The sequence below is a fragment of the Triturus cristatus genome, chromosome 1_1 (assembly GCF_964204655.1).
Source record: "Triturus cristatus chromosome 1_1, aTriCri1.1, whole genome shotgun sequence".
Taxonomy (NCBI): Eukaryota; Metazoa; Chordata; class Amphibia; order Caudata; family Salamandridae; genus Triturus; species Triturus cristatus.
In genome coordinates this window covers 211,162,554-211,187,608 of record NC_140579.1, presented here as the reverse complement: position 1 = coordinate 211,187,608, position 25,055 = coordinate 211,162,554, and the positions used below count along the sequence as shown (strand labels likewise).

Here is a 25,055-nt window from a genome sequence, read left to right as displayed (position 1 = left end):
GCAGTGTAGCGCCAATGCAGGCACCCTTGCACCATAGTGCAAGGATGCCTGCATGCAAGGGAAAGATTGTTTACGTACAGAAAGGTCCCCCTTCCTGTACATAAAGAATCTTTAAATGCCATTTGGTCACTTCTATGTGTGCTGCTTAATGCAGCACACATGGAAGTCACAAATGGCTTTAAAAAAAAAAAAAAAAGATTGTTTATGTACAGGAAGGAGGACCTTCCTGTACATAAACAATCCAAGGCTTTTTCCAGGTATGCTGCACAAGGCAGCACACATGGAAAAAGAAACAAGCATTGGCATAGCCAATAGGTCTCGCTTTTGGGACCTTATAAGTATTTAGTTATGCAGCACAATATCCTTGGTGCATCAACAACTGTTGCATGGCTAAACACTTATAAGGTCCCAAAGGCGTGGAGCTATTGGCTATGCCAATGCTTGTTTGTTCAGTATTTATTCACTTTTTATTTTTTTAAACTGTCCTATGTCGCACTTTTACTTCAATGGCAGCCGCGCCCCGTTCCTTAGACAAGCCGCATCTAAGGAAAGGTGTGCGGTCGCCATTAAAGTGAAACCGGGCATTGAGGTGTTTTTACAAAAAGGAGCATTTGTTTGTCAACTTGAGGCGCACATTTTTTTTGTTGTAAAAACGCCCCATACAGCGCTTTCATTATAATGGCGGCTTTGCCCCCTTTCTTTAGGCATGGCTTGTCTAAGGAAAAGGGTATGGCTGACATTAAAGTTAAAGCACCACATGGGCGCTTTTACAAACCAGCATTTCCAATGCATTAGGTATCACATTTATGAGTTCCATAAATGTGAGACCTATTGCGTTGCAAATGCTTGTTTTGCAGTAGGCCTAGAGCAGATTGGATAGTTGGGATGATGACACAAGTAAGCTAAGGATAAAACTGAATATCCTGAGGCAACATTTTAAAAGTAACTCGAAATGCTTTGATTGGCTAATTCTTTCTACTTCTGTCCTAATCCTGATGGGGAAAACGCAAGAGTATGTGAGATGTACACATTAATGGGAGGCTGAGCAAGAAACTAGAGGGGGTCTTGGTGGTCTACAGCCACTGATGGACTAGGCATAGAAGAGAAAAGCAAATGTGAGTTAGAAAGTGTTACAAACACAAGTCTTCAACAAGTACGTTTCAAACATACAAGTCTGTGACAAGAATCAAAGGGGAAAATGCTTTTAATCACTGGTGCTGCATTCTTGAAAGCATCCATATTCCTTTGTGGAGGTTTCGCGCTCTGCTTTGACTTTCCGTTCATCTGGAAGAGTTCCCTTCCCTCTCGAGCCTTACTTTTGAAAGATCTGCAGAAGGAAAATGACGCTTGCAGAGGCTTAGGGTTAGCATTGCAATTAGCCGCGGTCACTGCCGGTCACTGAACTCGAGGTTTTCAACATACAAAGAGAACTGAGGGGGTGCATGACATGGACTTACGCTGGCTTGTGCACTCCCCTACAAGGGGCTGGGGATGGGGGTTATTACTTACGAGAATGTGTCATTTACAAATGCCTAACTGGGATTTATTTAAAATTGGCATACACCAAAATGTTTGTCAGAGAAGTAGACATTTATTTTAGTCACTTGTTTCAAGCAGGATACAGCTCCTAATAAACTTTGGCGAGGGCGAGATATGAAAATCTAAAGTAAAAGGGATGAAACAACCTTAAGTAACATACATTACACATCCACTTCCATTAGTCAGACCTGCAATCCTAAGCTCAGACGAACAAGTCTATTCACCACCAATCGTATATCACTCTTTTGCAATCAAACGCATTTAAACTCAAAGGCAACATTTAGACTCTAAAATCAACATGAGCAGGACCACTAAAATGATGCAGCAATACAGGACGAAATTATGCGGCAGGACTGAGTGAATTATGCAGCAAGGATAAAGTAAATTATGTAGCATTGCGTGTATGACGTTTTAACACACAAGATGGATCCCAGTGCTTTACAAAATAGAGGTTTGACAATGAAAAGATCACACATTCAAGTGAATACTAATCAAAATGTTATTGCCAAACAGATGACCACTTTTTCTCGCTAGTTTGCGCAGAAGAGTTGTAAGTACTGTCCTCGACTATTCAAAGTAATAGTTTGTGCAAAACAATTACAGTATTTCACCAAGAGAAAGTAAACCCACGTTTATGTAATTCTTAGAAGGCGCGCCTGCTTACTTCTGCAAAAACCATCCATCTTAAAACATGGCTGCTGGAGCTCAATTTCTGCTTTATTCTATGGTCACCGAATCCCGAACGCTTATAAGTGCGAAGGCGGGGGAGGGGCGGGGCGGAGGCAGGGAGCAAGCAAGAGGAAAGACAGATGGCGCTGAAGGCTGGCGGTTCGCGCGTGAACGCAAGCTTGTCGCCAGCAGCACTTTGAAAACTCACCAACTAAAATCTCTCCGAACAGCGCATGCGCGCTGACTCGGCGAGACCTAAAAACGAGGAGCAGTAATGCATTTCTCCTCGTTTCGCCAACACCCACTGCCAACCCCTTTCATGCTAAGAATTGCGTGAAAGGGACCCATATTTACAAGGTAGCGTTAACCATATTAAGTGGCTTAACACTGCCTTGTAAATAAGGCAAGACCCCCATCGCCACGGGAATGTCAAAGTGACGTTCCCGTGGCCATAGGGGCTTGTACATATGCCCTTCAGAATTTAAAATGTAACAGCATTGTTAGGGGTTTTCTTTAATAAGAATGGATTTCTAACCAAATTAACCCTTTTTTATTAGGCTAAGGAAAGACTGGGCAATAAAACATGTATCTGTAATATATTCCTTGCAGTTTGCATGCAGCTCTTTGACGCCTGTTAATAGCTCACTGCTCTATAATAGGATTTTAACAGTTAAACTGCAAGTAACAAAAGGATCTCTCTGACAAAAGCGATAACCCATTGACCTATTAATAGTTTATGAACTTCTGTGATCTGAATTGGACAAGTTCTTTGCAGCAGGCATGTTAACCTTCTGTGCTGCGCTATGATGAGTCAAAACTTCCACTACGAGACAAAGCTCCGGTCTCTCTAGAGGAAGGCCATTAATCACCGGATTTAACCTGACGTGTTTATTGATGCTTAAAAATTGCTGGGACAAGGAATGTGGAATCAGGTGCTTTTAAAACAATACACATGGCGCCCCCACCCCAAGTCAGCGCCCGGTGCGGTGGTACCGATCGCACCGGCCTAGAGCCGGCCCTGATTACAAAGGTGGGATGCTACAGCTGCGCGAGATGGATTTTAGGAGAGCAAGTGATACAAAAATTGAAAATTAATGCCACAGAAGTGGCAGAAAAAAGTATCCACATATATCGAAAGCTGCTATTTTCCATTTACTTCAGACTTTTCTGCTGTCATTCTTTGTAATTAGGGCTCCCGGTTTTATGGTATTTATTTTTTTGCCATTTCCGTCTGTATTTATCCATATTTATTTTTTGGGCATTTTTTCTGTATTTATCCACATTTATCTTTGCCACAAGCAAAAGACGACGCTACAGATAGTATTTTTCCACATTTATTTAAATTGACTCTGCTGGAGGGGATTAGTGTTCTATTTGGTCGAACTGTGAGGATGAATGAACAGATCTGTAGGTAGCTGTATCCCCTGCATTGATTTACAAACCAGTCAAAACATCCATGCCAAGCACTCACATTGCGCTGACTAGTTTCCAAGTGATCAGACCTCATAGCATGGATTGTGCAGGTTCCCGGTTTGCACAGTGGAGCTATCTCTCCCAGCAGGCGCGCAACACCCATTGGGCTCATAGGGCTTCAGACCCCCCCCCCCCCTTCCCTGTCGTGTGTGTCAGCCTGGGCTGAGACAGCTTTCCAGGCACACACAGACAGACAGTTTTTGAGCTGCCAGCCGCACCCGAGTACTTCACAGGTCTTTAAAAAAGCATTCACTTGTCAATGAGTGTTAACAAAGCAGCCCTTTAGCATACCCTAAGCCATAATTTCACACGTGAGTGTACCAAGTAAACCTTTGGTGAATAAACCAAGTAAACCTCTGTTGAAAAGGAATCGACTGCCCCACCTCTACATGCAAGTTGCTCTTTGAATCCATAACCACCCAGACACTCATGCCACTGCGGCTCAGCATTGTATTTAGCTGTTTACATTCCCTCTCATGTGCCTTTTACTTTGAAAAACAGAATACCACCTTTTATTGGGTCAGTCAAGAATCGATTTTCTGAACTTTAATTAAACAAGCTCCAAACCAAAGCAGATTGCTAGCTTGACTGTTTTCAACCTTATTTTAATTGTGTGCAATTGTTATTTAAGTTGTTGAGATCCTGCGTGAATTTCCTACATTAACTATTAAAAATTAAGTTCCAAAATGTAATCCAGCACTGAGCGCATTTCCGCGATGCTGTCACCTCAGATGCGGTTTCTGTTCTGTCTCCATCCTGCCCTGCATCAAGCTAGCGACCCCCATATACCTGGCAACGAGCACCTCATCCCTGCCCTCAAACCTTCCTTCACAGCCTCTTGGCCACAGCACGCTCAGGGATGATTCTGTTAAAGACCCGCATCGCAGCATTGTGCACATTCTCTGTCTGGCATCACGCGTGATGTACACTGTCTTGTGTTTTTTCACTTTCTGAACAACATGAGCATACGATCCCCTGGTGCTGCCTGTTCATACGGGGGGCAGGAGTCCATAGGTCCACATGAGGGCACTAAAAGACCCTGATTGGAAGGGATTGAAAGGAATTTCCGGGAACAGGGGTGTGGCAAGGAAACTCTGCACTGGAGCACGGCAAAATCTGCTAGTATTTTGCCGTTTCTCAATATAAATACAGGCAAAGGAAATATAGTTTTCCGTCTGTATTTATATGTAAAAATCCGTAAAAACGGAAAACCGGGAGCCCTATTTGTAATCCATGCGTGCAGCCTCCCCCCTCCCCCCCCCCTCCAACATTCACGCAAATAATTCTATCTGCATTTCTTTCGGTTATTATGATCTGCTGTTGCTGGAGTGGAGCAGATTGAATTCACTCTACTTACAGATACATTGTTATTACAGATAATAACTGCAGCATGAAAATTATCATTAATTATTCATTTGGATAAAGAGGCGAATGGGCTCTGCATGCCAGGGCCTTCCAGAGCACGGTTTGTTTCTGGACCTTGCATGCCAGCTTGACTAATTCACTCTTTTCGGTGCTACTCCTGACTGGTCCCATTTGCATTAATTTAGAAATATTATATAAGAGGAATTAGTGCTTCATTTAAGGACAGAGCCACTAAAACAGACACATGGGATGTTTTCTGGCCTCTGAACACAGATCCCTGTTTTGCCATTGAGGGCCGTTCCTGAGCAGAGCATTACTTTAATAGATGCGCCCATGTTTAATATCTTTTCGTGTTATTTAAGCCTGTGCATGGCCATACATTTACATAAAAGCTTTTAGAACAAATAATGTGTGAAGCTTCATTCATTGGTTTGCCTCAGAAGTGCATTTTAGTGCAGATTCAGATTTAATGTGCAAGGACAAACTGTACAGAAGTTTAGACATTTGGGAAGAGTGAAGAAAAGACGTTAAAAAGGGCAGCCTTACAATGAATTGCCTATTTTCCATTCCGCACTTTAATCTGGCACTTCATTCTCTGAGATCTGTCACCGCACGCTAGTTTCATCTCTCCAACTTCTTGTTTCTTTTTAATCTCTCGAATTAAATTCTGAACTCGCATAACAATCTCATCCTTGTTTTAGCGGATCCATTGCGTGCTGGGTGACGCATTTAATTATGTCATGTTACTGGTAGAATATTCTTCAGGAATTCAATAGTCAAAAGACTTTGGAGGCATTGACTTTGGAAGAGCGGTCGATCCCATGGGAGACCCGGTCTGTGATCACGGGTGCCCGCAGGTCCACCGCACTCTCCAACCCCGCACTCCTGCGGAAACGATGGCACAATAAGTGAATGGATCAACACGGCTTACACCTCAGCAAATCACCCGTTGTTTGTTTCATTTCCAAAGTTTAACTACTTCTCTCTGTGGAAGGTAGCAGGATGGTCATGCAGCACTGAAGCAGCTCTTTTTATTCATATCGTGCTGCAGGAACCTGGAAAGGAGACCGCATCATCCCACCCTGTACTGTACGCATTTCTAAGCCAATTCAGATGCTGCTCCTACTCTTACAGCAGCGCTTGGATTTGCTGGGCAGACCACCTCGACGCTTATTTCTGTGCCTCGGGGCTGCGGCTAGGAGTCACCCCCGGCTCCAGTATGTGCAGGAGGAGAGACTCAGAGTTGTCTCTTGCGTGCATGCTGGGCTGGCAGGAGAGAGGCAGCTGTCCAACCCGACATGCGCACTTGGGTCTCAACTCTGACAGTTGCAGTCTGAGTGTCCCTAATATTGTAAACCCAACCCCCTCAGGCTCGCACTGGCTTCTCCAGGAGTCGGGACCCACCCTCTGGGATACTGCAAAAGGCCCTGGCCATCCACTGCAGAGTGTAATAATTACACTGTCAAGTCATATTTAATTTGGGACTCAGGGGGGTGGGGGGGGCGGGAATATAACCAGCGCAGAGCCTCCACGCTCTACTGGAGGCACCGCCCCTAGTGTACAGAGTGCTGGCAGCAGACACAGTACATAGTACAGTGATGCAAACAGAACCGTCAGTGAAGTAGTGGCTGTTGATATTTTGCAAGTTTTCTCAAGCATTCATTAATTCATTAAGGCAATTTCCAATAGGCCATTTAAAAGTACCTGTTAGATTTGAAATGCATTTCATGGGACCCGATGGGAAAAATAAATGGGTAGTGTTACCCATTGCCTGTGAGTTTAGTCACATCACATGTGTTGCACTGCACGGCACACAGCCAGAATTATGCAGTTAGGTCTACTTTTCATTGCAGTCAGTTTGTTTTATGCTTTCCTGCATTATGCAGTCTGTACTGTGATGTGTTGGCTGCGCAGTGCAGTCTGTGGTGTGCTGCACTGTGATGCACACATTGAATCTGCTATGTTGCTTACATCCACATAGATTGTGGTGCTCATAGAGGTGATGTGCAACTCCTGAACAAATGCCCATTCACCAAAAATGTGAGGTTGCACCCTAATCCGTATTCTATGTTGTGTGCAATTGATGCACATCTCAAATTATCCTCATCACCTTGCACCAGGTAAATCGTTGTGCAATGGAAATGGAAAAAATAATCAAAGTGCAAATGACGTGCACAACCTTCAAAAGTGCATGTTTTGTCATTTGCAAGAGGAAAACAGGATGATTTTCAAATTAGCCTCTGGTAAATACCGCATTCCAGAATAAAAAAATCAATTGGGGACTTATTTATGAGAGCCCTGCATGAGCTTTTTAGCACGTAAGGTGGTACATGCATGATGCAGGGCTCTCTCAAAGATTTATGAAGCCATGCAAAGCCACCCTGCATGGCTTTGAGTGGCCTCAAAAATCATGAGTAAGGCAACGCAGCCCAAATCGCTGCGTCGCCTTACTCTGCGCCCAGGAGGCGTTCTATGGCCGTTGCGGTGAATTTTCCCACGCAACACAAACAGAATTTGACGTTGCCCCAGATTTACAAAAATGTGATGTAAACCCGAGGAAGCTCCAAATCTGGATACCTCCAGAGGTGAGGCGTAACAAGGAGAAATATCTTAATTTCTCCTCAATATTTCCTCTTTGCATGTGTGCTATATTCTGCCGCACACATAGAAAGAGGAAAACACCTCTTTGGATTGTTTTTGTGCAGGACGGAGTCCTGTCATGCATAAAAACAATCCTGCCTGCAACAAAGGCCCACATGGTGCAAGGGTGCCTACATTGGCACAAGCCCAGGCAGTAAGCACAGGCTTAAATACGGTACGAATGAGCCATCTTACTTAAATACAGAGTATTCCTGCCCTTTTACTTTGGCGTAGGGCAGCTCAGCAAGATGCTGTTCTGCCCTACGCCAAAATGACATAAATTGGGCCCTTAGTTCACTATTACCCAAAAATTGCGCACTATTGTGAACGGTAGCTATAGTGCTCTATTCTGTGTCCCCAAAATGTCCACGTGTACAGATAAGGCGGGTTGGCATACCCAGGGCTGCCACCATTTTAGGAGGTGAGCTGAAGCTCCATACATTCGGTAGCCTTTGTCCCTGTGGGTTTGAATAAACCTCCTCCGCACACGGTAATCCAACCAGGTGCTCTGGGCACGTCTGACAAAATGAATGTGCTGCACTGAACAATGCACTATGAGCTAAACTGCCAAATGTGGCCGCGCTGGCTCAGGAGCACTATCCACATTAAGGGTGAGATAGGTGGACTGGAGCCCAATAAACTTCAGATATCTCCAGTGATTTACCACCAACATGTCTGACACTTAGCTTCCACAATATAAGATGAGCACTGTGCATACAAAATATAATGTGAAGGTATCTAGGGCTTTAATCACAGCCATCCCACACCTTCATTGATGCCCTCCCTATTTGGATGAATGAACTGGGTGGTTGGGCACATGGTTCCTATTCAGGAAATGATCCAACACAAATTATACGTGTCATTTTCTAAAGATATACACTTAATAAAAGTAAACTCAACACCACCCTCTGAGTTCAACTCGTGCATGCACTTCCACCTTGTTGGCATCGTACATGGTACAGTTTGGAGTAGAGTGTGAGAAGGAAATCTTATGCTTGTTGAGTACTACTGAACATGAGGCCTGTGAGACTCCGCCTTTCACCTGCCCTGTCTATTTCCTCTCAGGGCACCTATGCCACCGTCTACAAGGGCCGCAGTAAGCTGACTGAGAATCTTGTTGCCTTGAAGGAGATCCGTCTGGAGCACGAGGAAGGAGCACCATGCACTGCTATCAGAGAAGGTAAGTGTGACAAGGTGAGAGAGATGCCAGATCTTCAGAGTTACTGTTTCCCCCCTGCCGTACCCTCTCAAAAGTATTCAGCATGCTTATGAAAGTACGGAAGGCCCGGGTGCCCAGCCACTGCAGAATGTAATACCACACATGGTAGAGCCTTAAGGATCAACAGCACCAGTTCTTAATTTGTGCCAGTGTTTGCAGGTGCTTAGCACCAGCACTTAATCATTAACATCTACACTTTCTTACAACAGTCTACCACATGGTGGCACTGTGTCTATTTTTGCACGGAGCACTTCAGTTTAATAATTAAATACAATTGTAAAAAATAATTCTAGAGTGCCCAACCCATTATGTGGCCTAGAATTGTCCATACCGTTATTTGTAAGAGCTGTTTAGTAGCGAGTTTCTATACTGGCTGGTGGCAGTAATGCCTGTTCCAGTCGGTAGTCGCTAGGTCACAGTTACAGTGCTGCAGTAACCTCTTTACAGCCAGTGAGTGGCATACTTTTGCAGCACACAAACGACTTAGGACCTCATTAAGATTTGGGTGAAAACGGCTGTTGAGTGGCTCACCCCATAAGTGTTTGCTAGGAAAAAGTGGTACAATTTGGAGAGGAACACTTAAAGCTTTCCGAGTTCACTTCGTATCCCATTCCTAGGTCAGAAACCGGTATAACGCTGTATTAGCATAGCTGATAAATCCAGCATCCAGTGGTATCGGTTTTTACTGGGTGTGATGTTACTGCCTGGATATGCAGGGTCCTTATAATGAGGCCTTTTGTATGCTTTATTATTCCCTGTGAGTAAGTGCTGGTGAACTGACCCTTGCAGGGCTGGTTCCAATGTGCTTGCACTGGCTCTATTCTCATCCGCTGACTGGGCTTCGGACCCCCTAGTTTTACTGGGTCTACTATGTAACCTCCACCTGGTGGTCTACAGCAACTCCACGGGACCCACTGCAAGTGTTCTGGAGTAGTTAGCATCTGCTACACTTCACTGGTAAAAATTAGCTCTTTTCAGTGCACATTTTCCTGCTGCTGAAATCAGAAAGCAAGTTTGTGCAGGGATTGAATATTTTGTGTAACAATTGACCTGGTAATTCAGTCTCCTGGCTGTTATTCCCCGTTAAGGACCCATGATCACGGATAACAGGGGTGAAGGTATCCGCTCAAATCATTAACTTCAGACCTTATATCTTCGTCTCAAATTACCAGAGGGCCATCTCAGAATTATGGGTTGGTCGGGCATTCACCTTCAGAACCTACCCTGAAGCTGTCACTCACCCATTCTTGGTGACCTCATCACTAATAACCCACCTTTGTTTACAGTGTCGCTGCTGAAGAATCTGAAGCACGCTAACATCGTCACTCTTCATGACCTCATCCACACAGAGCACTCGCTCACACTCGTCTTCGAATACCTGGTAAGTTCACCAGGGCCGGCTTTACCACTGGTGGCGCCCTGTGCGACAAGGTTTGCTGCTGCCTTAGTGCAAGGATGCCTGCATGCAAGGGAAAGATTGTTTACGTACAGAAAGGTCCCCCTTCCTGTACATAAAGAATCTTTAAATGCCATTTTGTCACTTCTATGTGTGCTGCTTAATGCAGCACACATGGAAGTCACAAATGGCTTTTAAAAAAAAAAGATTGTTTATGTACAGGAAGGAGGACCTTCCTGTACATAAACAATCCAAGGCTTTTTCCAGGTGTGCTGCACAAGGCAGCACACATGGAAAAAAACAAGCATTGGCTTAGCCAATAGGTCTCGCATTTGGGACCTTATAAGTATTTAGTTATGCAGCACAATATCCTTGGTGCATCAACAACTGTTGCATGGCTAAACACTTATAAGGTCCCAAAGGTGAGACCTATTGGCTATGCCAATGCTTGTTTGTTCAGTATTCACTTTTTATTTTTTTAAACTGTCCTATGTCGCACTTTTACTTCAATGGCAGCCGCGCCCCGTTCCTTAGACAAGCCGCATCTAAGGAAAGGTGTGCGGTCGCCATTAAAGTGAAACCGGGCATTGAGGTGTTTTTACAAAAAGGAGCATTTGTTTGTCAACTTGATGCGCACATTTTTTTGTTGTTGTAAAAACGCCCCATACAGCGCTTTCATTATAATGGCGGCTTTGCCCCCTTTCTTTAGGCATGGCTTGTCTAAGGAAAAGGGTATGGCTGACATTAAAGTTAAAGCACCACATGGGCGCTTTTACAAACCAGCATTTCCAATGCATTAGGTATCACATTTATGAGTTCCATAAATGTGAGACCTATTGCGTTGCAAATGCTTGTTTTGCAGTAGGCCTAGAGCAGATTGGATAGTTGGGATGATGACACGAGTAAGCTAAGGATAATACTGAATATCCTGAGGCAACATTTTAAAAGTAACTCGAAATGCTTTGATTGGCTAATTCTTTCTACTTCTTCTGTCCTAATCCTGATGGGGAAAACGCAAGAGTATGTGAGATGTACACATTAATGGGAGGCTGAGCAAGAAACTAGAGGGGGTCTTGGTGGTCTACAGCCACTGATGGACTAGGCATAGAAGAGAAAAGGAAATGTGAGTTAGAAAGTATGTTACAAACACAAGTCTTCAACAAGTACGTTTCAAACATACAAGTCTGTGACAAGAATCAAAGGGGAAAATGCTTTTAATCACTGGTGCTGCATTCTTGAAAGCATCCATATTCCTTTGTGGAGGTTTCGCGCTCTGCTTTGACTTTCCGTTCATCTGGAAGAGTTCCCTTCCCTCTTGAGCCTTACTTTTGAAAGATCTGCAGAAGGAAAATGACGCTTGCAGAGGCTTAGGGTTAGCATTACAATTAGCCGCGGTCACTGCCGGTCACTGAACTCGAGGTTTTCAACATACAAAGAGAACTGAGGGGGTGCATGACATGGACTTACGCTGGCTTGTGCACTCCCGTACAAGGGGCTGCGGATGGGGGTTATTACTTACGAGAATTTGTCATTTACAAATGCCTAACTGGGATTTATTTACACCAAAATGTTTGTCAGAGGTAGACATTTATTTTAGTCACTTGTTTCAAGCAGGATACAGCTCCTAATAAACTTTGGCGAGGGCGAGATATGAAAATCTAAAGTAAAAGGGATGAGACAACCTTAAGTAACATACATTTTGCAGCGTGAATCTTTCTGGATTCACTATGCTGTGCATTATTCCGCGATCTGGTGGTTGGGTCCGGATTCGTAGTCTTTCTTTTTTTATTTCTTTTTTTTTTTTTGTAGCCCAGGTGGGCGTCGACGTCCCATTTGGTGCACCTCTCGTGACGTCGTCGTGCTTCCTGCGGAAGTCCCACCTTTGGGGCGCCATCTTCAGATTCTTTTTTCCGCCGTTGGGTCTGGATCGTCATCGAGAAGCTCCAGGATTTCAATCGAAGGAAGAAGGAGAAAACGCGAGTTTCGTCGAGGAAAGAACTACTGATCACGCAGAGGAATAACTTGTATCCGGGACGCGAAGAAGGAAGAGTTTTCACGAATTTTCTTCGACGCCCTTGGAAAATGCGCACTCAGAGGCTCTGAGCGCAATGGACAAGACACCATTCAAATTCTGCCCTAACTGCCACCAAAAGTTCGCGCAGAAGGACCAGCATCCAGTCTGCAACCTTTGCCTACCGATCGACCACCCGAGCAAGGACTGCAACGCCTGTTCAACCCTTCGCGCCGAAGACGCTCTGGGTGAGAACACCAGAAGAGCCAACTTCAGCATGGAAGGCAAGGGTAAGGCCCCGTCGCTTTACGATCTGGGCCTCTCCACCTATGAGGACCACATCGCCGAGGGACCTGAAAGCTTCACGGTCGTAGAGACCGACAAGAAAACGGTTGACTAGGTAAGAGAATCGTCGAGTTCAAAACCCCCGAAAGGGCCTCAAACCTGAGAGTGACTCTCAAATCTGAGTCAAAGTCCTCAAAAGGAGCACCGGCGCCAAAAATTGACGACCAAGGGTGGATCCATGGACAAAAGGCCGAGCGGATCCTGCGAAAAGGACTCCCTGGTGCCGAAAGACGCCGAAAGACGCCGAAAGACGCCGAAAGGCAGAGTTCGTCGAAGATGGCCCACGAAGCGGGGCGTTCGACGCAGAAAGACAAGCCAGCGTCGACGCAAGCTCCGTCAAAGACCTGCGGTCGACGTCGAAAGCATCTCCGAGATGGAGAAAAAGAGAAGGCTCGAGGCGGAGATGGAGAGCGTCCTTCAGAGGAAGGAGTTCGACGCCAAAATGAAACAATTCAGAATTCCAACGACTCCGTCGACGGACGTCGTCGATCGAGGAACAGGACGAATTCGATGCCGAAGGGCTGCCAAGGGATCCTGAGGAGGAGTAAGAAGGCCCCTACTATGAAGGTGAAGACTACCAGCAGTCGTTCTACGGCTCGGGGCCATCAACCACTCACGAGCTGGAATGGCAAGACATCGACGCCGAAAATCCTGAAGAGCCCGTGGACACGTATCCTTCGAGGCCTTCGCCACCCGACGACATCGGGGTGTACAATATGGTCGTCAGGAGTGCTGCAGCAGCCTTTGGGGTAAAACTGGACGAGGAGAAACCGAAAGCTGATTTCTTTCTCGAGACTCTGCTCCCCATTCAGACGAGGAGCCAGTTCCTTCCCATGCTCCAAAGTGTAATGAACCAAGGAAAGGAGGCCTTTAAGGAACCAGCAACATGTCGGTCCATCACGCCCAGGATGGAGAAGTACAAGCACTCCTCCCTGGACCCGCCTTACATCAAGGGAGCGGTCACGGCAGACTCAATCATCCCTTTCACGGCCTGGAGAAGGGCCAACGTGCCAGCGACCTCTGGGCCACCCCCGATAAGGAAAGCAGGAGGATGGAACTCACTGGGAGGAAGGTCGAAAGGAACGCCGCAGTGCACTGGAGCATGGCGAACTCCAATGCGCTTCTCAATCGACACCAGTACCAGCACTGGGATGAGATGGGGGAACTAGTCAAACACCTCCCTGAAGAGTACCGCCAAAGAGCCTCCCACCTTGTGGAAGAAGGTAAAAAAAATAGCCAACTCATGCATTGACTGCATTGGACGGGGCGGAAACTTCAAGCAGACTGATGGCCATAGGGATCACCGAACGAAGACAGGCCTGGCTGAGAATCTCTGGATTCAAACAGGAGGTGCAGAGCAACATACTAAACACTCCTTTCAACGGGGAAACGCTATTCGGGGCAACAGTGGACGAAAAGCTCACCCAGCTGAAGAAAGAACGAGACGGCGAGGTCCATGGGGGCCCTACAGTTCAGGGGGATGAGAAGAGGCACTCCAAGTAGGATGCCCTACGGTAGAGGAGGTAACCAGCAGGGAGCGTCGCACCAGACGTTCCAGCAAGGACAGCAGGGTGACAGTCACAGCCAGCAAGGTCAGCAAAAACAAAACTGGCAGTACCAGCCTCGGGGCCAGTCCTTTCGCGGGAGGGGAAACGGACGTGGCCAAAGGAGACGAGGGGGTGACCAACCCTCATCTAAGTGACTCGGCACGCACGGGGACGCTCACCCCTAACATACCCCCAGGGGTGAGGCGCAATGCAAAAACAACGGGGGGGGGGGGACGAGACCCGATCGCCTACGAGCATCCAACACCGGTAGGCGGAAGACTGGGACTCTAGCTACAGGAATGGCAACGTATAACCACAGACCAGTGGATACTTAACGTCATGCAACACGGTTACTGCGTGGACTTGGAGGAAACGCCTCCAAACAGAAAACCAAAAAGAAGGCAACGCTCAGGTCAAGAGCTTGCTCAACTCAGAGACGAAACACTGAAGCTGCTCAAAGAGCCATCGAGCCAGTGCCTTACAAGGAAAGGAACAAGGGGATCTACTCTAACTACTTCGTGGTACCGAAAGTAGATGGAAATCTCAGACCCATCCTGGACCTGCAATACCTAAACAAATTGATCAGAACACAGAAGTTCAAAATGACATCACTACAGGAGGTGCTGCCCCAAATAAGGGACGGAGACTTCATGTCCACCGTGGATCTCAAAGATGCCTACCTGCACATCCCAATAATCAGAAGGCACAAAAGTCTTTTAAGATTCAGCATCAACCAGGATCATTACCAATTCACGACCCTGGCCTTCGGCCTGAAATCAGCACCAAGGGTATTCACGAAATGCCTGTCGGCAGTCGCAGCATACCTACGAAGGAAGGGGATTCATGTGTACCCTTACCTAAACGAATGGCTGATCAAAGCAAACACCCACGAGAAGTGCGAGAAACATGCAGCACGGGTGACAGACACTGACTAACCTGGGGTTCTCGATACACTGGGGGAAGTCATCAATGAAGCCAGAACAGGTGAAGATTTTCCTGGGAGCAAAGATCAACACCATAAACAGACCGGTCGTGCCCTTTGACAGGAGAGCAGCAGCCCTACTGAAGGAGACGCGCCTCTACCAGAAGGGGCGAGTTCTGACAGTGAGAACAGTGAGCAAGATCATGGGGATGATGGCGTCATGTATCCACCTGGTCCCAAATGTACGACTTCACATGAGACCATTCCAAGAATGGCTACAACAGCAATGGTCACAAGCGAGCGGAAGTTGGGAGGATCTAGTGGTTGTTACGCACGAAGTGCAGGAAGAGAACTTGGTGGAACAGGGACAACATAACTACAGGAAAAAGCCTGGCACTACCAAACCCAACTGTGACCATCACCACGGACGCATCTCAAGGGGGATGGGGAGCACACATGGACAAACTCAGTGAGGGGTCTGTGGGCTCTGGCAGATGCGGTCAGACATATCAGTTACCTGGAATTGAAGACTGTCCTGCTAGCCCTGAAGGCATTCCAGAAGCACCTGTACAACCAGAGAGTGTTGATTCAAACGTATCACACCACAACCATGTTTTATATCAACAAACAGGGTGGGACACAGTCGTTCCCCCCCCCCCCCCCCTTTCCACTCTGGCACAGGAGATTTGGAGATGGGCCATACCTCTCAAGATAGACCTGCTGGCAATCCACCTACCAGGGAAGGACAATGTGGAGGCAGACTGGCTAAGCAGGCAGACCTCTGCTTCACACGAGTGGGAGCTCAATGGGCACGAAACGCAGAAGCTTTTCCAGAAATGGGGAACTCCCACAATAGACCGGTTTGCAACACGCCAGAATGCAAAATGCCAAAGCTTCGCGTCCAGGCAACCAGATCAACAATTCCAAGGGAATGCCCTATGGATAAGCTGGTCAAGGACATTTGCCTACGCTTTTCCGCCGATACCACTGTTACACAGGGTGCTCGACAAGTGCAGAACCAGCAACATGACACTGATCCTGGTGGCACCACAGTGGGCAAGGCAGACTTGGTTCTCCCAAATTCTAGAAATGGCTCAAGGCAATCCCCACAGATTCACGAGAAGAAAGGACCTGCTCTCCATGCAGAAAGGAGAGGTTCTACATCCAGAACCCGAGAGCCTCAGCCTGGTGGCATGGCTCCTGAAGACGTAGAGTTTGCGGACCTTAGATTGCCTCCAAGCACTATGCGAGTGCTGCGAGAGGCAAGGAGACCAACTACATGCAAATGCTATAGTGCGAAATGGAAAAGATTTACAATATGGTGCAGGAAAAATGGGCTGCAAAATAAAATGACAAAGGACTCAACAGTGCTGAGATACCTCACGCACCTTCTGAAAAGTAACCTATGCTCGACCTCCCGAAGGGTACACCTAGCGGCGATAGTAGCCTACACAAGAGGGGAGAAAGGTGGAAGTTTCTTTACGTCGCAGGTAGTAAAGAGATTCATGGAAGGAGCGAAAAGAATCGCGCCACCTAAGAGGTTGCCGCCGCCGGCATGGAACCTCAACGTGGTCCTAACGGAGCTTATGAAGGCACCGTTTGAACCCATCCACAAGGCCTCAATGCAAATGTTGACTATGAAAACGGCATTTCTGATAGCCATAACCTCGCTACGCAGGGTGAGCGAGCTGCTAGCACGAATGCTACAAGAGCCCTACATACAGATACACAAGGAAAGGGTTGTCCTGAGAACTGACCCGCACTTAATACCTAAAGTCGTGTCGGCGTTCCATATGAACCAGAGTATTCAGATACCAAGTTTCTTTCAAAACCCAACTACGAACGCAGAAAAGGCTCTACACACTCTAGACGCTAGAAGAGCGGTGATGCACTACATTGAGAGGACCAAGGAGCACAGAAAAACTAAGCAGCTCTTTGTGTCCTTTGAAACGAGTTTCATGGGTAGACCAGTGACAAAGGGCACCATTGCTAGATGGATTGCACTGACTATACAGTTTTGCCACAAACAGGCAGGACAGGAGCTAACGGAGGGGCCTCAAGCTCACTCCACAAGGAAGAAGGGGGCAACCATTGCCTTTCTGGCAAACACGCCCATTCAGGACATATGCCTGGCGGCAACATGGGCTTCGGTGCACACGTTCACCAAGCACTACTGCGTGGACATACAGATGAACAAGGAAGCACAAGTAGGACAGAAGGTGCTTCAACACATATTCAACGACCAACGCTCATCTACCACCCAGCCGCCACAAAGATAACAAACCGCTACAAAGTCTATGCACAGCATAGTGAATCCAGAAAGATTCACGCTTCAAAACGAATAGTTTCTTACCTCTCGGTGTAGTTTTCTGGATTCACTAGCGAACCCACCCACCTCCGCCAGGAAGATGAGGCTGGAGGAAGAGGGGGGAAAACCAAGAAGAACAGAAGGAATGAAATACTACAGAAAAGTGGACATATAATTTAATCATTCGCCTAGGGTTAAAAAAAAGAAAACTAGAGGAAAAAAGAAACCCGAAGATGGCGCCCCAAAGGTGGGACTTCCGCAGGAAGCACGACGTCACGAGAGGTGCACCAAATGGTGGGACGTTGACGCCCACCTGGGCTACAAAAAAACCCCAAAAACAAAGGAAAGATTACGAATCCGGACCCAACCACCAGATCGCGGAATAATGCACAGCATAGTGAATCCAGAAAGATCTTCAAGCTGCAAAACTACACCGACAGGTAAACTATTCGTTACACATCCACTTCCATTAGTCAGACCTGCAATCATAAGCTCAGACGAACCAGTCTATTCACCACAAATCTTGTATCACTCTCTCGCAATCAAATGCATTTAAACTCAAAGGCAGCATTTAGACTCTAAAATCAACATGAGCAGGACCACTAGAACAATGCAGCAATACAGGGCGAAATTATACGGCAGGACTGAGTGAATTATGCAGCAAGGATAAAGTAAATTATGTAGCATTGCGTGTATGACATTTTAACACAAAAGATGGATCCCAGTGCTTTACAAAATAGAGGTTTGACAATGAAAAGATCACACATTCAAGCGGATACTAATCAAAATGTTATTGCCAAACAGATAATCACTTTTTTTCTTGCTCGTTTGCACAGAAGTTGCAAGTACTGTCCTCGACTATTTAAAGTAAAATAGTTTGTGCAAAACACTTACAGTATTTCACAAAGAGAAAGTAAACCCACATTTATGTAATTCTTGGAAGGCGCGCCTGCTTACTTCTGCAAGAACCATCCATCTTAACATGGTTGCTGAAGCTCAATTCCTGCTTTATTCTATGGTCACAGAATCCTGAATGCTTGTAAGCGCGAAGGCGGGGGGACGGGCGGAGGCAGAGAGCAAGCAAGAGGAAAGACAGATGGCGCTGAAGGCTGGCGGTTTGCGTGGGCACGCTCGCATGAACGCAAGCTTGTCGCCAGCAGCACTTTGAAAACTCACCTACTAATGTCTCTCCGAACAGCGCATGCGCGCTGACTCAGCGATACCTAAAAACGAGGAGCAGTAATGCATTTCTCCTCGTTTCGCCAACTCAAGACCATGATTTCCTTGGTCTTAATTTTGGTGCTGCCTCCTATTTACGCTGCCCTTGTAAATAGGGGGCAGCGTCAAAAGCAATGGGTGTTGCGGTTGCAACACCCACTGCCAACCCCTTTCACGCTAAGAATTGCGTGAAAGGGGCCCTTATTTACAAGGTAGCGTTGACCATATTAAGTGGCTTAACACTGCCTTGTAAATAAGGCAAGACCCCTATCGCCACGGGAATGTCAAAGTGACGTGGCCATAGGGGCTTGTACATATGCCCTTCAGAATTTAAAATGTAACAGCATTGTTAGGGGTTTTCTTTAATAAGAGTGGATTTCTAACCAAATTAACCCTTTTTTATTAGGCTAAGGAAAGACTGAGCAATAAAACATGTATCTGTAATATATTCCTTGCAGTTTGCATGCAGCTCTTTGACGCCTGTTAATAGCTCACTGCTCTATAATAGGATTTTAACAGTTAAACTGCAAGTAACAAAAGGATCTCTCTGACAAAAGCGTTAACCCATTGACCTATTAATAGTATATGAACTTCTGTGATCTGAATTGGACAAGTTCTTTGCAGCAGGCATGTTAACCTTCTGTGCCGCGCTATGATGAGTCAAAACTTCCACTACGAGACAAAGCTCCGGTCTCTCTAGAGGAAGGCCATTAATCACCGGATTTAACCGGACGTGTTTATTGATGCTTGAAAATTGCTGGGACAAGGAATGTGGAATCAGGTGCTTTTAAAACGATACACATGGCGCCCCCACCCCAAGTCAGCGCCCGGTGCGGTGGTACCGATCGCACCGGCCTAGAGCCGGCCCTGAAGTTCACCTCCCTCCCTTGTACTCCTGAAGCGCTCCTGGTACCTTCCCTTCCAAGCAGTTGTAGAACCCTTTGCAGACCGTGCTTCGGGTGACACAGCGCAGAATAACCAGGCCAGAAATAAGAACTAAAGGCCACTTTCGACAGGTTGCAGTTGAACTTTATAAACAATATCAGAACATCAAAGAAACCCACCTCACTAATACCATGATTCAAGGGGGGCGTGGCCAGGGCTCGAATGCAGGCGGACGTGTGAGCATGCTGCTCCACCGGAGCCCAGCTGAAAATCCTGATATAAGCGCCAAACGGCACCCCTGAACAGCGTGCTTCGGAGTGCCGGACTGGCATTGAAGTGAGGAGCGCTTTGATGGGCGACAGAGCTGCTGGAGGCTGGGGAGCGAGCGCCGGCGGAGCGCTGCACCGCGCCTCAGAGAGGAGACAAGATGGCGGCTGCGGAGCTCCGGGGAGCCTGATCTGGCGGCCGCTGATCCGCGCGTCTGCGGTGGGCGGGAGCCACGGGCGGCAGTGGACGCGAACCGCGCCAGGGCTGGAAAGAATTACTGAGCAAATACGAGGAAAAATCCGGGGGACATCAGGCACCGGGAAGAGATCGAGCGCAGGCCCGCGGTGGAAGCGGAGCGGCTGATTAACGGGGCGACTTGGACACCGGCGCTGGATGACAGTGCTAATCCTGGAGGTCAGTGGTGTGTGAAGGGAGATAGCTGTGAGGGAGGACTGCTCGGCATATTCGGGAGACGGAGCAGAAGTTTGTGGAGACCCTGCGTGGAGCACTGCCCCTTCCCATCTGGTCCTAGTCAGGCGCGGCGGCCGACTAGAGGGAACCTGCGTTGCGGCTGACTGGAGAGTAGTAGCGGCAAAAAAGAGGTGGGACAAATAAACAGCGTGGGGGGGCTTCCTGGCTCGGGACACGTCTCGCTGAGGAGTGGGGAGGAACCTTTGTGGCGCTGGAGACCCTGATCGGAGCCCGACCCCACGCGATAGAAAATGGCGCTGGCAATCTGGTGAAGCCCTCAGGGACTCGTAAACGCTTGTCGGGGAGCAGTGACATGCTGCTAATTGAGCCCAGGCAGCTTAGCGGACCCTGGCAGTGATCTCATTGCGAATAGCGCAGAGGGTGATAGTTAGACTTCGAACATTGAGCCATGCGGAGTAACCAGGCCTGAGCGAGACTCGCCTAGTGACTGGATGGTGATGAGTGGATCTGAGCAACGATGAGAGGAGTAACCGGGTGCACTAGCAGGGATTGCACCGGTGGCGGGAATGAGGTCGCGGGGCGCTTCGGCGGAACATATTGAATCATTGGGGACCACGACAAGCACCAGGAGTGGGCGAGATAGACCATCACGACCAGGCCTGATAACTGCTGGATCACGATAACCACCGAGGCGACGTGACGAGGCGGGGTTTCTGGTGGCATGATGGAGAAAACCAGACTCAAACAGGGCGGCGGGCAGCCGGCCCGAGACAGACTAGCCCGTCGGTGGCGCAGGTAATACAGCAATCGCCAACGGCCTGCCTCCCGCAACAGGAGGTAGACCAGATATTACAAGCCATAACAGCCACACGAGACACACTGCAGGCGGATATAGCACAAGTGACGCAGAGCCTGGGATTACTCAGAGCGGATCATAGTAAGCTGGCAGACAGAGTGAAAACAGCAGAAACGGTCTTGGTAGGCATGGAACCGACTACCAAGGAGTTAACGCCCCAAATGAAGGAAGTGCGCAGCAGGATAACTACATTGGAACAGAGAGCGGAAGATGCAGAAGGGAGGAATCGGCGAAGTAACATTCGCGTGGTGGGTTTGCCGGAAGGAGTGGAAGGAAAGAGCATGCTGGACGATTTGGAAACTTGGCTGAAAACGGTGGTAGCACCGGAGGGCCTGACCCCCTTTTACACCCTAGAAAGAGCGCAGAGGGTTCCGGCGAGACCGCTAGCACCGGGACGCCCGCCCAGACCGGTGATTGCTAAATTGCTGCATTATAAAGATAGAGACTGGTTGTTAGCCCAGGCACGCAAGAAGGGACCGTACAAAGTGGACTGCTTCGGTAACAATATTCCCGGATTATACCTGGGAGGTCCAGCGCAAAAGGGCATCATACCTGACGGTCAAAAAGGCGTTGCGTGAGGAAGGGCTGCAATATGCCCTAATGTATCCAGCGAACCTAAAAGTCCTGGTCGACAAAAAGTCCTACTTTCACAGCAGCCCGGAGGATGCGTGGGACTGGCTGGAGCGTTATAAAGCTGGAGCCGAGCAGCCAACCCAAGATGGAAGGATGCTCACGGCACAACCTGAACCTAGATGGCCTCGTAACTATCGGAATCGACGAACGGGATCTCCAAGGCCGACGTTGCAGCAAGCGGAAAAGGAGAGGGCGGCGGTGGAGGCGCTGTCCAAGTCAGGGATGGACTCGCAGAGCGACAAGGAGGAATCTGAGCCGGGCACGGACGGGTCGGACACAGATGCTTCCCAGGCGGACAGCGTGCGGCTGCCACATGTGACGGCGAGTATGGCTGATGAACTGGTGGACTTGTGATTAGCCACTTCTGAGCATTTGAAGTGAACTCCGGCTTAAATGGTTTGTATATTGCTGGATGGGGAGGACATAGCTTACTAAGGCTGGGTGACGGCGGGTGCGGGGCAAACTGGGCCTCTTTGGACCTTTGAGCCTATCCCCATTGTTATTGGGTGTTTGAGATTCCTTGGGGGTCTGAGCACTCGGGTTAATTCAATAGTTTGGATGGGTGTTCAGTTTGGGACATCTGTCCTGGGGAGGGGGAGTTGGGGTGTGTTTAGTTTTGTTTAGGGATATCAAGAGAGAGAAAGTGCCATCTTTCTTGCATGGTATGCCCCCACTTTTTGCTGAATTGCTGAATGTACTTTGACTGAGTGTGCCCTGGACTCCTGCCAATCAGGTGCCCAGGGCCTATGTTCCTTCCCTAAAACAAACCCAAATTGGCAAACCCTGGCCACATGTCAGCCCCTGGTAAATGGTACCCTAGGTACCCAGGGCCTTGTGACCAGGGAAGGTCTCGAAGGGCTGCAGCACTCCTTGTGCCACCCTTAGAGGCCCTGTACCCTTACACACACACTGTCTTTGCAGGCTGAGTGTTTGGGTGCAAGACAAAAACAAAGTCTACATGGCACACATCCCTGTGTGCCATGCCCATCACCTACACTGCCATGGCATACATCAGTCACCCCTCTAGCTGGGTGCCTTTTGCCAATGGTGGTAACAGGAGCAGGAGCCCTGTGCCCCTACAGTGCCCAGGTCCATTCCGGAGCACTGTAAGTGCATTGCTGCCATTTAATAGTACATGGTGCTGAGAGCTCGTCAAACACGAGCTCCACAGCACCATAATGGCAACACTGAAGACTGGGAAGTCTGGTATCAAACTTCTCAGCACATTAAACCCACACTGATGCCAGTGTGGGATTTAATGTACCCAGCACCCCAGAGGGCATCTTAGAGGTGCCCCCTTAAACCTAACCTACAATCCACGTCTGCTCTGAGGCTGCCTAGGCGGCCACCCAGCAGACATGTTGCTGGACCCCTGGGTAGGAGAGCCCCTGCTCTCCTGGGCCTGCAACAATGCACATCCTGGGTGAGGTGCTAAATCTCCTCCCCCAGGATGGGCAGGGGGAAGCTTCAAAGGCATGCCGCCTCTGTGAGCTTCCCCAGGCCCCTGCAACCCCCCACTCTGGCGGAAAGCTTTGTCCGGAAACCCCAAATAAGGACCGGGGATGTGCCAGCCTGCCAACCCCACCCCTCAGGTGGGGGAGGCGAGGTGAAGCACATCTCCGGGCTCTCGCCATCTTGATGATGGGGAGCCCTACCCTATCAGGACTAGGCTACTGCCCCCCTCCCACAGGAGAGACAGGATAGGGGGTGTACCCACCCCAGGACAGGGACCCATTGGTCACTGCCCTTCACCTACCTGTAACGCCCCTAAATCTAGTATTTAGGTGCACCCTGAACCTTCCTTCCCCAGATTCCAGATTCAACACTACAAAGAGCAAGAAGAAAGACCTGCCCTGCAGCAGCTGAAAAGAGGAAGACACCAACTGCTTTGGCCCCAGCCCTACCGGCCTGTCGACCCTCGAACCTGCTCCTGCTCCAACCCGGCATCTCTTGTGGCCAGCAACCTCACCAACCCCGGAGGACCTGGCTTCCTTTTGTCTCTATGCCCCTGGGACTCCCATGAGTAGAGGCTCTACTCAAAACCTATCTCTAATCCCTGGCAGCAGCCCGGAACCGCGAACCCAGCCCTCTGCACCAGCCAAGCCTGGCCAGTGCCGGAGTGAACAAAGACCCTGAGGACGACCCCACGGCGACTGTGACCCCGAGTCCGGCACCCAAGGACCTCCCTCGACACTCCTGAAAAAGCCTGCAGCCTCAGAACAAGGTGCCCCCCCAACCGCGATCAACTGAGGGTAAGATTTCCCGACACCAAAAGGCACCACTGCACGCGGCGCCCCACGGCCCCCTGTGCCCAATCCCGGGGTCCCTACCTATCCTCCAACTACCCAACTTACCTCTCGAAGTGGTGGTGGCACCTGAAGAGTCCTCGTCCCCGAGCTTGCAGTCTTTTTCTAAACCGGAGATTTCCCATTGAAATCAATTGAGCGCCCGAAGGCTCAAAAGTACTCTGCACCCAGCCGCCCGAGTGGCCCTGGCAGTGAAAACTCTACACCTACCTACTTCCCCCACGTGCCCTGAGTAAGTGACCAGGAGCCCGGCTCCCACAACCGCGTGGCTTGCCAGTCAGCAGCCACCAACCAAGGCCCCCATTTCCCTCATAGGATAACATTGGGCCTAACTCTCTCTGCACCCGGCCGCCCTAGAGCCGGTGAGGGTGAACCAACTGTACCTACCTGACCCTGGGGGACCCCTGAGTCTTTGCCCAGAACCTCAACTCTACCAGTCGAGTACTTGCCCTTAAACCGTAAACTCCATTTTTCTCTTAGGGTAACATTGACTGGCTTTTTCCTGAAATTTCTTCTAAGTGTGGACTTTTCAAATATTCAAATATTCACCAAAAATCAGCCAAGTAACAAACTAAATTACTCACCTGCTCTTAGGTGAGCTCCCAGTGCTGGATCTTGGTGCCCAGCACCGACTCTGAAAAATACTTACAACTGTACTTACCCTTAACTCAATGTTCGAGGCATATGAGCTGCAGATTATACACTGTTGCATAGATCGCCATCTGGTGTTGGGCCCGGATGTTTGCAGTTTGTTTTTCTTCTTGGACAGTCTTTGGAAGTCACGAGTTCGGTGACTCCTCCTTCGGTCCGTACTGCGCATGGGCTTCGGCTCCATCCTGTTTTTTTCCGCCATCGGGCTCGGATGTGATACTTCGTGCTCCGGCTTCGAACCTTTCCAGTTCGACCTTCGACGGAAAATCCTCGTCCATCGATTCTTAACACAAAAATCATCTTCAGCTCTCTCGGCGGTACTTCTCGATTCCAGGCACCGGCCTTCGGGCCTCCTTCGACTCCGGTCTCGGCC

General features: G+C 48.6%; 1 protein-coding gene across 7 annotated transcripts in view; it reads left to right on the top strand.

Annotated features, from left to right (window-relative positions):
• CDK18 (cyclin dependent kinase 18) overlaps positions 1–25,055 on the top strand; it is a 1,155,230-nt gene that overhangs the window by 288,037 nt on the left and 842,138 nt on the right. For all 7 annotated transcript variants that reach the window (XM_085624142.1, XM_085624143.1, XM_085624144.1 and 4 more), the window contains 2 exons: positions 8,752–8,866; positions 10,192–10,286. In XM_085624142.1, coding sequence (XP_085480268.1) covers positions 8,752–8,866; positions 10,192–10,286 — 210 coding nt within the window. The remainder of the gene's footprint in view (positions 1–8,751; positions 8,867–10,191; positions 10,287–25,055) is intronic.